At 35.6% G+C, this 12,576-nt stretch overlaps 1 protein-coding gene across 4 annotated transcripts in view; it reads left to right on the top strand.

Moving 5' to 3' along the window:
- PTPN4 (protein tyrosine phosphatase, non-receptor type 4) overlaps positions 1 to 12,576 on the top strand; it is a 197,585-nt gene that overhangs the window by 20,147 nt on the left and 164,862 nt on the right. For all 4 annotated transcript variants that reach the window (XM_003133309.4, XM_005654169.3, XM_005654170.3 and 1 more), the window contains exon 2: positions 9,214 to 9,368. In XM_003133309.4, the coding sequence (XP_003133357.1) occupies positions 9,231 to 9,368 (138 nt within the window). In that variant the 5' untranslated portion in view covers positions 9,214 to 9,230. The remainder of the gene's footprint in view (positions 1 to 9,213; positions 9,369 to 12,576) is intronic.

Below are 12,576 nucleotides of genomic sequence, written 5' to 3'. Positions count from 1 at the left end.
AATAGTTTATAGGGCATTATATATGTTCAGTGTTATTGGATTGTTTTTGCTTTTAGGTTCTAGTAGTGGACAGAGATAGCAAATATATATAAATTTAAATTTTTTAAAGTTTAAAAAAATTAAAGTATAATTGATATACAGTATTGTGTTACTTTCAGGTGTATAGCATAGTGATTCAGTATATTTGCAGATTATCTTCCATTATAGGTCATTACAAGATAATGGGTATAATTCTTTATATAGTATATCTTGGTTGCTTATGTATTTTCTATACAATAGTTTGAATCTCTTAATCCCAAGCCCCTAATTTATCCCTTCCTCCTTCTCTCCCTCCTTTGGTAACCACAAGTTCTTTCTATACCTGTGAGTCTGTTTCCGTTTTGCATATACATTCATTGTATTATTTTTTAGAGTCCATGTATAGTGATATCATACAGTATTTTCTTTCTCTGACTTATTTCATTAAGCATAACATTCTCTAAGTTCACTCATGTTGCTGCAAATGGCATTATTTCATTCTATATTTATGGCTAAATAATATTCCTCTTCAGCTTTTTGGAATAATTTGAGATGGATAGATATTAGCTCTTCTTCATATATTTTGTAGAAGCCCTCTGTGAAGCCATCCAGTCTTGGACTTCTGTTTGCTGGTAGTTTTTAAATTACAAATTCAGTTTCACTTATTGCTAGTGATTGGTATGTTTGGATTGATTCAGCCTTGGAAGATTGTATGTTTCTAGAAATTTATTCAATTATTGGTTGTCCAGTTGGTTGGCATATAACTATTTGTAGTATTTTCTTATGGGTTTGTATGTGTGTGATATCAGTTGCAGTTTCTTCTCTTTGAATTCTAATTTATATAGGTGCTCTCTTTTTTTCTCAATGAGCCGGACTAAAGGCTTATTCATTTTGTTTATCTTTTCAAAAAACCAGCTCTTTGTTTCATTGATGTTTTCAGTTGCTTTTTATTTTGGCCTCCATTTATTTATTTCTTGTGATCTTTACTATTTCCTTCCTTCTGCCTTTGGAGTTTGTTCTTCTTTTTCTAATTCCTTTAGATGGTAAGTTAGTTTGTTTATTTGAGGGGTTTTTTTGGTTTGTTTCTTGGCCTGTATCACTCTGAACTTCCTTCTTAGAACTGCTTTTGCTCTGTCTCATAGATTTTGGAAAGTTATATTTTTATTTTTCTCATCTCTAGGTATTGTATGATTTCCTGTTTGACTTCTTCATTGATCCAATGTTTTTTGTGGTTTTTTTTAGCATGCTGTTTAGTCTCCACGTGTTTGTGTTTTCTCATCCATCCACCCCACTCCCCAGCCCCTGTAATTGATTTCCTCTTTCTTTCCTCCCTTCCGTCCTTCTTTCTTTCTTTCCTTTCCACACCTGCAGCATATGAAGTTCCCAGGCTAGGGGCTGAATTGGAGCTGCAGCTGCCAGCCTGTGCCACAGCCACAGCTGGGATCTGAGCTGTGTCTGCAACCTGCACCATAGCTCATGGCAACACTGATCCTTAACCCACTGAGCGAGGCCAGGGATCAGACCTGCATCCTCATGGATACTAGTCATATTCATTTCCACTGTGCCACAATGAGAACTCCTTAAATTTCTCGATACTTGTTTTGTGGTCTAGCACGTGGTCTGTCCTGGAGAACATTCCATGTGCACTTGAAAATAATGTGCATTCCACTGTTTTCAGATGGAATGTCCTGTAGATACCTGTTAATTCGAGCTGGTCTAATGTTGGTCTAACTTAAGACCACTGTTCCCTTATTGATTTTCTGTTGGGGTGGTCTGTCCATTGATCTAAGTGGGGTGTTAAAGTCTCCTGTTACTGTTGTATTTTGAACTTCTCCCTTTATGTCTTTTAATATTTGCTTTATATATTTAGGTCCTCCTATGTTAAGTGTATATATCTTAACGAATGTTTTATTCTCTTGTATTGCTCTCTTTATCATTATATAATGCCCTTTTTCATCATTTGTTATATACTCTTTTTAAGTCTAATTTGTTTGGTATGGGTATTGCTACCCCAGCTTTCTTTTCATTTTCATGGAATAACTCTTTCACTCCTTCACTTTTAGTCTGTGTGCTTCTTTAGCTCTGAACTGAGTCTCCTCTAAGCAGCATATAGATGGGTCATGTTTTAATCCAATCATATCTTTTGATTGGAGCTTTTAGTCCACTGACTTTTTTTGATGGGGGGGTCACATCCATGGTGTGTGGAAGTTCCTGGGGCAGGGATCCAATCTTCTAACCTGTGCCACCGCTGCAACCTGAGCCACAGTCGTGGCAGTGCTAGATTCTTAACCCACTGCACCACCAGAGAACTATTAGTCCATTGATATTTGAAGTGATTATTGCTAGATATACTTATTGACATTTTGTTACTTATTTTCTACTTTTTAAAAATTGTTATTCTCTATTCTTCTTTTAGTTTCTTCCCTTATGACATGATGGTTTCCTTTAGTGGCATACTTATTTTCCTTTCACTCGATTTTTCTTTATTTTTTCGTAGGTTTTGATTTGTGGTTACCATGGGGTTTGTATATGTTGACTTGTAACTATATCTACTTGTTTTAAACAGATAAACACATTCGGTAAGATCCACATTTTTTACTGCCTTCCCCTATATTTGGTGTTTAAAAAAATTTTTTTTGTTACTTTTTTATTTTATTCTATTTTTTGGCCATGCCTGTGGTGTACAGACGTTCCTGGGCCAGGGATTGAATCCCATGCCATAGCAGTGACCCTGAGCTACAGCAGTGATAATGCTGGATCCTTAACCTGCTAGGCCACCAGGGAACTCTACATTTTGTGTTAATGTCATATTTGACATCTTCATGTTTATCCCTTAACTGTTTATTGTAGTTTTGGTCGATTTTACAGTTTTTATCTTTTATTTTTCTTACTGGCTTTCTTAAGTGGTTGATCCAAAACCTTTACTATATATTTGGCTTTACTGGTGGGGTTTTTTTTCCGTTCCTATAAATTCCTCTTCTTGTAGCCTTTTCTTTTCCACTTAGAGAAGGCCCTTTATCCTTTCATATATGGTTACTTTAGTATTAATGAACTTTTTTAGTTTTTGTTTGTCTGAGAAGTTATCACTCTGAATGATAATCTCACTGGATAGAGTATCTAGGTTGTAAGTTTTTCCCTTTCAGCACTTAAATATATCATGTGGGAGTTCCTCTTGTGGTGCAAAGGTAAACCCGACTAGTATCCATGAGGACTTGGGTTCGCTCCCTGGCCTCACTCAGTGGGGTTGGCAATCTGGCATTGCCTTGAGCTGTCGTGTAGGTCACAGACAAGGCTTGGATTCCATATGGCTATGGCTGTGTTAGGCTGGCAGTGACCCCTAGCCTGGGAACTTCCATATGCCACACATGTGGTCCTAAAAAACATAAATAAGTAATTAAGTAAATAACTAACTAACTAACTAACTAAATAAATAAACTCCATTCTGGCCTGCAAAGTTTCTCCAGAAAAATTAGTTTATAACCTTATGGAAGTTCTCTTGTATTTGACTCTGTTTTTCTCTTGCTGCCTTTACAATTCTTTCTTTAACTTTGGTCATTTTAATTTTGATGTGTCTTGGTGTGGGTCTCTTTGTGTTCCTTTTATTTGGAACTCTCTGTGCCTCCTGCTCCTGAATATCTGTTTCCCTCTTCAGATTTTGGAATTTTTCAGCCATAATTTCATTAAATAGGTTTTTGACTCTTTCTCTCTTTGTTTTTTCCTTCATGACCCCTATAATGTGAATATTATATGCTTGATGTTGTTTCAGAGGTCCTTAAACTGTCCCCATATTTTTAAAAATTGCTTTTGTTTTTGCTATTCCGATGGAGTGATTTCCGTTATTCTGTCTTCATAATGCTTAGGCGTTCTTCCTTATCACCAGGTCTGTTGTTAATTCTTCTAGTGTGCTTTTCATTTCAGTTATTGTATTCTTTAGCTCTGACTGATTCTTCTTTGTATTTTCTAATTCCTTATAAAGACTCTCACTGTGTTAATCTATTCTCTCCCCAATTTCAGGCAGCATTCATACTACTAATGCTTTGAACTCTTTCTCTGGTAAATTATTTATTCCTCTATCAGTAGTTGATTTTTTTCAGGGTTATTTCCTTGTTCCTTAATTTTAAACAAATTTCTCTGTCTTCTCCTTTTGGTTAACTTTCTCTGTGTCTATGAAATCTGGTAAAACATATTATATATCCTAGTCTTGAAGGGAGGTACGTGTGTGAGAGCATCCCTGTGCAGTCTGGATATATGCCATGGCTTTGGTGGGAGAGCTGGATCTGAAGTAAACACAGGTCATATCTTCCCTCAGGGTAGATTCACAGCTATCACCTTGGTAGGAGATGGGGCTGTGGATGGAGGTGCTAGAGCTAGAGCTAGCTTTGAGCTAGACCTTCTGTGTTCAATGGTTGTCACTGCCCTCTTTGGTATGGGGTCGGGTCCCAATGTGCTGGAGCAGAAGCCCTAAGATTTGGGTCCAAGGTGGTTCTATTCCCTTTAAGAGTGCACTCATCACCTTCTCACCAATGGCACTTTTGTCCCATAGAGGAGCAACACTGAAGCAGAAGGGACCACTGAAGGCCGGGGCATGTGCTAGGATGGTCCCTGCATGCCAGTCAGAGCTCAAGACAGCTCCCCATTCACCATCTACATTAGCATCAGCAATGGCTGCCCTCTCCCTAGTCAGATGCAGTGTCTTGTCCAGGCCAGCTCTATCCCTCCTAAGTGTATGCTATTCTTGGCAATGGCAGCCTTTTCCCTAGTGCTGTAGCTAAATGAGCCAGAGCAGGTGCTTTTTGCGGGTTGGGGCATGTCCTGGAGTGGTCAGAGGAAACCAACCAGAGCCCTGGGCAGTTTCAGTCGGCTTCCTCTGTCTTGTTCCTGGGAGTGAGCAAGCCTGTGTGTGTGTGTGTGCGCACGTGCTCTTTAAAAACAACCCTATAGGTTTGGTTTTTTACAGGACTCCTGTAAGTCCCATTGGTTTTCACACTAGCTTAGGCAATTTGCCTTTGTGATATTGAACCCTAGGGTTGGAGTGTCCAATATGTGGTCCAAACCACTCACTTCTTGGGAAGGATCTCTGAGTTCATCATGTCCCTTTCCTCTTCTGTGTCTCTTCCTAGGGTTGTGGGTCCTGACCTGATTGCTTCTCTTCCTTTCCTACACAACTCCATGTGGATCTTTCTTTACAGCTGCCATGGTAGAAGAGTCTTTTTGCCAATCTTGTTTGCTTTTCCTGAGGATTGATCCACATGTAGGTGTGTTTTTGATGTGTTCATGGAGGGAAACTGAACTGAATTTGTTAATTAGTTCCAACCAGACCAGTTTTAGTACAGTTGTTCTAACTCCTTATATTTACAGTTTTTGTAATTTAATCTTTTTACATTCTTTTATGTTTTCAGTTTCTTTTTGTCTTGGAGTCTGAAATGTGTCTTTTGTAGAAAGCATATAAGTAAAGCAGAATTTAAAAAAGGATCTATCCTGCCAAGTTTGCATTTTGAATTTTTATCCCATTTACATTTATGTTGTTATTGGTAAGGTAATGCCATCTTGCTAGTTTGCTTATGTCTTTTGTCCCCTTTTTTTCTAGATTCCTCCATCATAGGCTTTTTTTGTTTTAAGTAGATATATTAAAGCTTGCCATTTTTTTTCCTTTGTTTTTGGCCACACTGTAGCATACTGAGTTCCCAGGACAGGGATCAGATCCAAGTTGCAGTTGTGACCTACACCACAGCTGCTGCAGTGCTGGATCCTATAATCCATTGTGCCAGATGGGGAGTGAACCTTTGTTCTGGTGCTGCAGAGATGCCGCCAATCTCAATGTGCAACAATGAAAACTCCTAGCCTGTCATTTTAATTCTGTTGTTTATTTTACTATATCATTTTGAGTTTATTTGTTGGAACAGTTGTCCCTCAATATCTGCAAGGGATTTGTTCCAGGACCACCTGCAGATACTGAAATCCACAGATATTCAAATCCTTTATACCTGGGGTTCCACATCTGAAGATAGAGGCAACGTGTATTTATTGAAAAATTTGTGCATGTAAGTGAACCTGCATAATTCAGAACCATGTTGTTAGAGGGTCAACTGTCATCTCCCTGTAAGTTTACATATAACCATTTAGTTGAGGATAAATAGAAGCTTAATTTCAGTAGTACTTAAAATTACTCATTTAGCTCACTTTCCCTTCTCTTCCTTTGTACCATTGTCATACGGATTACATTTTTTTACAATATAAGCCTGCAAACACAATGCTATAAATATTGCTTTATGCAGTTGTCTTTTAAAACAGATAGATAAAAAAGATGTACAAATGCAAAATAAATTTATACTGTTGTTTATATTTAGCCATGTAGTTACCCTTAATGGTAGTCTTTATTTATTCTTGTGGATATTAGTTATGATCTAACATAGTTTCATTTCATCTTAATTTTTTTTCTAGAACAGATCTACTAACAAATTATTTTTGTATATTTGGGAATATCTTAAATTCTCCTTTAACTGTTAGCTTGTTGGATATTCAGTTCTTGTTGATTGTCATTTTCTGTTAGTAATTTGAATGTGTCATCCTCTGCTTCCTGACCTTCATGTTTCCTAATTAATGTAATTGATGTAATTGAGGTTCAGTTGTACGTGATGAGTCGTACCTCCCTTGCCGCTGTCAAGATTTTCTTTTTCTTTGGTTTCTAACAGTTGTTCATATTTCCTCATTCTTTATTCTCTCTGTTTCTCAAACTGCTACCTTCAAGTTTGCTGTTATATTGGCTCAAATCTGTTTTTAAATTCTTCTATTTAATTTTTCAGTTTTAATTGTTTTAGCTACAGAATTTTGAATTGTTTATTTAAAAAGTAAGTTCTAATCACTTGTGATAGAACATGATAGAAAATAATATGAGAAAAAGTGTACATATATTTATGACTGGGTCACATTGCTGTACAACAGAAATTGACAGAACATTGTAAATCAACTATAATTACATTTTTTAAAAAAATGAAATATATATCTCAATACCTTAAAGTAACTTCTGTGTTTTTACTTATATTTTATAATTGGCATGATATTGTTCTCATGGTTTCTTTTAGTTCTATAGTTGTGGTTTATTTTATTTATCATATTTAATACTTTATTTTTTAACCATTTTTTTAAAGTTTTAAAGCTTTATTGAATTAGAGTTGATTTACAGTGTTGTGTTAATTTCTGCTGTACAACACAACAGAGTAATTCTGTTGTACATGTACACATATCCATTCTTTTTCAGATTGTTTTCCCATATAGGTTATCACAGAATATTTAATAGGGTTCCCTGTGCTATTTTATATATATAGTAGCATGTATATATTAATCCCAAACACCTAATTTATTCCCCCTGCCATGTTTCCCATTGGGTAGCCATAAGTTTGTTTTCGAAGTCTGTGGATCGTTTCTGTTTTGTAAATAAGGTTTTGTATTTTTTATTTTTTTTAAGATCCACATATAGGTGATTTCATATGGTATTTGTCTTTCCCTATCTGACTTACTTCACTTGTATGATAATCTCTAGGTCTATCCTGGTTGCTGCAAATGGCATTATTTCATTCTTTTCTTATGGCTCAGTGTTTGTGTGTATGTATGTGTATGTGTCTATGTATATATACCACATCTTCTTTATCCTTTCCTCTGTCAGTGGATGTGTAGGTTGCTTCCATGTCTTGGCTGTTGTAAATAGTGCTGCAGTGAACATTAGGATGTGTGTGTTATCTTTTAGAATTACGGTTTTCTTTATATATATGCCCAGGAATGGGATTGCTGGATCTTATGGCAGCTCTTTTTTTAAGGAATCCTTACACTCTTATCTACAGTGGCTGCACCACCTTACATTTCCACAGTGTAAGAAGGTTGCCCTTTTCTCTGTACCTTCTCCATTATTGTTTGTAGACTTTTTGATCGTGGCCATTCTGAATGCTGTGAGGTGATACCTCATTATAGTTTTGATTTGCATTTCTCTAATAATTAGTGATGTTCAGCATCTTTGCCTCTGCTTTTGGCTATCTGTATGTCTTCTTTGGAGAAATATCTATTTAGATCCTCTCATTTTTTGATTGGGTTTTAAAATATTTTATTTTATTTTATGAATGTCTGATAATGTCCTTAGTTTCATGTGAATGATAATTTTGGGGGACTGTAATTCTGCGTTTCAGTTTCTTTTAGAACTTTGAAGCTACATCTTCATTGTCTTAACATCAAATGTTACTGATAATGATATGATATCTGTTTTTCTATAGGCAGCCTTTTTTCTCTCTTAGGTTAAAAAATTGAGAAGCAAAGATCCATAGCTTTAAGTTTTGTATTATTTTTGTTTTCCTTAAGAGTAGTAAGAATAGTTCTATTAGACTTAGCTTGAATTTGAGGTTAGTTAAAATTAAAAAAACAAGAACTAATAAACTGTTGTGTTTCCATCAAATCTTAAGCTTAAATAAAAGGAAAGGCTCTTCAAAGTTGAATAACCTTCACTCCTTGCCATTCTGCAGTGTTTTTAATGCATGCACCTTGAAGTAATGCCCGGCTTCTGAGGTCATGTATTCTTCTTCCTCCTTTTTGGCTACTCCTAAATTGTATATATGGGTTTGTTTGTTTGTCTTGCCTTTTGTTTGTTTGTTTGTTTGTCTTAGAGCTTCAGCCACAGCATATGGAAGTTCCCAGGCTAGGAGCTGAATCAGAGCTGTAAACAGCCACAGCCATGCGGGATCTGAGCTGCATCTGCAACCTATACCACAGCTCACAACAACACCAGATCCTTAACCCACTCAGCAAGGCCAGGGATTGAACCTGCATCCTCATGGATGCAAGTCAGATTCGTTTCTGCTGAGCCATGATGGGAACTCCCTAAATTTATATATTTTAAGTTGGACTATGACTTCCTCAGCAACTTGTGTATAGTTCAAAATAACTGTAATTGTAAAAAAGATGGTAAAATTTTTAGAGATTTAAATTTTTTTTAATTGTGAAAAAACTAATTTTAGTTTAAATGATGAACTCTATGTGGTATTTTCTTTTATACCTTTAATTCTTATCTAGGTGTTTCAAAATTTGTAATTGCTTTTCACCTAAGTATTAGTTGAAAAATATGTAATAATTTTCTATCTCTTAATGTAATACATTGTATCTTCAACTGTCATTTTATTAATAAAACAGTTATTTTTTATTTTTTCAACTCAGACCTTGTGTGGACAGTAATGACCTCACGTTTCCGATTGCCTGCTGGCAGAACCTACAATGTACGAGCATCAGAGTTGGCCCGAGACAGACAGCATACAGAGGTGGTTTGCAACATCCTTCTTCTGGATAATACTGTACAAGCTTTCAAAGTTAATGTAAGTATTTTATGTGTTTTTAAATTTTAATTGTCTGGTTGTAAGTCTGAAATTAGATTAAATTTTAAAACTGAAATTGTTTAATTGCAGAACAATTTGAAAAGCCTTATTCAATGGAAAAAGTCTTGTTAGTTTGGGTTTGTAACTGCCAAATACATGTTCCAATTCAAACTGGGTCTTTTTAAGAGGTTCCCAATCCAGCAGTTCAATTTTAATAGAGCAAATCAATAGTATGTGGTCAGTTTTTAGAAATGTACTTGAGGGTGCTTCAAAGGAATTTTTCCAATAATTATTTATACACTTCATTGTGATCTTATTGTACTGTCTATGAAGAAGAGTTTTGCTAAACAAAGTAGCCCTGATCTTACCTGAATTTTATCTGAAATATTATTCAACAAATATTTATTCATTCTATTTGTGTCTAGCTTCATTTGTTCAACATTTTTTTTTGACTTTCACCATGTGGTGTGTTAACAATAATTGGTTCATTTTTGTTGCTGTATAGTACTCTCCTGTGTGACTATATATACTACAGCTTAATTATCCATTTATTTATCACCATTTATTTGTCTAGTTTATTGTTTGTGTATATTTGGGTTTTTTACACTTTAGGCTCTTATCAGTAATGTTGCTGTGAACATTGTTATACATGCCTTGGTATATAGAAGGGCATTCCTCTTTTTTATTTAAAAAATTTCAAACCTACCAAAAAATGAAAAAATAGTGTAATGAATACCCATCTATCCTTTTCCTAGATTTACCTGTTAACATTTCACTCATTTCCTCTTTTGTTTTCTCTGTGTGTTTTCAGAACCTTCTGAAAGTAGGTGGTACACTTGTGTTTTAGCAGCCTAAACATCTCATACCACTCTGCCATTATCACACCCCAAAACGTCACACAATGAAAATAATAGTATCTAAAATATAGTCCATATTGGAACTGGAATTCCGCATTCCTCATTTCCATTAGAGAAACATCTTCATTGTTTCCTGCTCTGTTACCCAGGTAAAAGACTTTGAAATCTTTAGGTAATATAAAATATTAACTTTATGAAATCCTGCTAAACATGACAGCATGAATGGACCTTGGCATCATGATGAGTGAAATAAGTCACACAGAGGAAGGCAAATACCATGTGATTTTAGTCATTTGTGAAATCTAAAAAAGATGAATTCATAGACTCACAAAGAGTAGAATGGTGGTTGGTAGGGGTCAAAGGAAGGAGGAAATGGGGAGATGTTCAGACTTCCAGTTTTAAGACAAGTTCTGGGGATTGATCTAATGTATGGCATGGTGACTAATGGCAACAATACTGTATTACATACTTGAAAGGTGCCAAGAGAATAAATCTTAAATGTTCTCACCACACACACACACACACACACACACCCACACCCACACCCACACCCACACACCCAAAAGGTAGTAATGTGATGTGGATATACTAACTTTAATGTGGTAATTATATGAAGTCATCTCATCACACCTTAAACTTAAACAATGTTAGCTGTCAATTTTTAATTAAAAAATTAAAGTTTTAATCTTTACCCATGTCTTAAAGATTTTCTGTATATATTACTGAACAGGATTACTAATTGATCTTCATTGTCCAAAATTCCAAGGCATTCATCATTGGAAAAGAGGCCATAGAGTAACAGCTTTAAAAATATTATCTAACATACCCAGTTTTCCCATAAGTTACATATTTAATTTTTATTGTATTCTGACATTTGTTAATAGATAGTTGGAGTATTGGTTGCCAAGCAGAAATAATATTCATTGAAGAGAATTCTGCTTCATAAAAATTTCTGATTAATGGAAACACCCATGTATTAGAAAATTGATGTAAGCAAATAAGCCACTTTTTCCTGTTATTGACTCATTAGATATTAGTTAATACTTAATTAGTTAATATTAGTTTTCATGTTAACTTATAGTTCTGAATTTGTTTCAAAAGTTTTTAGAAAGATTTGCTGTGTTTCCCATCTAGCATAATTTTCTTTTCTTTCTTTTTTTGTCTTTTTAGGGCTGCACCCGCGGCTGTTCGCAGGCTAGGGGTCAGATCAGTGCTGTAGCCGCTGACCTACACCACAGCCACAGCAACGTGGGATCTGAGCCACATCTGTGACTTACACCACAGCTCATGGCAACACTGGATCCTTAACCCACTGAGAGAGGCCAGGGATCAAACCCGCATCCTCATGGGTACTAGTTGGGTTCATTAACCACTGAGCCACAACGGTCAGTCCTAGCATAATTTCCTGTTGGGCATTTTAGTTGGTAATAGCATTATGTTTTTCAGTGTAGTAATCAATGTGCTATCTAATTACTTTTAGGAAGATACATACTTAGTGTATTTATTTCGTGTGTTTACATTTAGATCTTTTAAATACATGTTCTATGTTTAAAACAGGAATTCTATAGACTTGAGTATATTACTAGAAATTTCTATACCATTACTTCAGGTCATCAAAAACCTTCAGAGGAACAGTATAAGAAATTGATGATTGCATATGTAGTATTCTTCTGGGTGTTGGGACTGGAATCATTCAGAGTGTCTGAGTTGGTTGCACTTTTGTTGTAGATCCTGCGTATTTTAATCTATGTGAATGGTTCCCTAGTTATGCAGAGTACAGCCTGTGCAGCAGTTTATGATAGCCTGCAATTGGTAGGGGAGTTTGAACCTGTGATATTTATTCTCTTGTGTCCATCAAGTACTTTTAAGTATCAGAAATCCCCCTTTTGGTTAGCTGCTAGGCTCACCAGTGCCATTTGTCTCATCAGAGCTTTTCCTTTATATTTTCCTGAGAGAAATTGATGTACTAAAAGAGTTGATACAACTTTCTCTTTCTCTGTTGTGGATATAGGCATGAGATAAACCCATTAGTGTTGCTTCAGTTTCAGGTTCTCTTTTCACAGCCATTTAGTTTGCTGTAGCCAGCCACTAGAGTTGTCTCCTTCATGCCCTAAATTCATCATCAATTCACCAAAAACATATTTCCATTAAATACTTTAAAATGTACAGTATCCATACTACATGGATTGATTTCACCAACCTATGAGGATTTTCTCCCCTAATTTTTGTTTGTACTTTTAGTACAGCTATTTAGCAGTAGTCTGTGTGATAAGGACAGAACCATCCTGTTGCAGTTAACAGGACTGTGCAAGAAATTACCCCCAAACCTAGTGGCATGTTTACTATCCTCA

This window comes from Sus scrofa, chromosome 15 (assembly GCF_000003025.6).
Source record: "Sus scrofa isolate TJ Tabasco breed Duroc chromosome 15, Sscrofa11.1, whole genome shotgun sequence".
NCBI lineage: Eukaryota > Metazoa > Chordata > Mammalia > Artiodactyla > Suidae > Sus > Sus scrofa.
The sequence above is the reverse complement of the archived record's forward strand: the minus strand, read 5'-3'. Positions and strand labels throughout refer to the sequence as shown.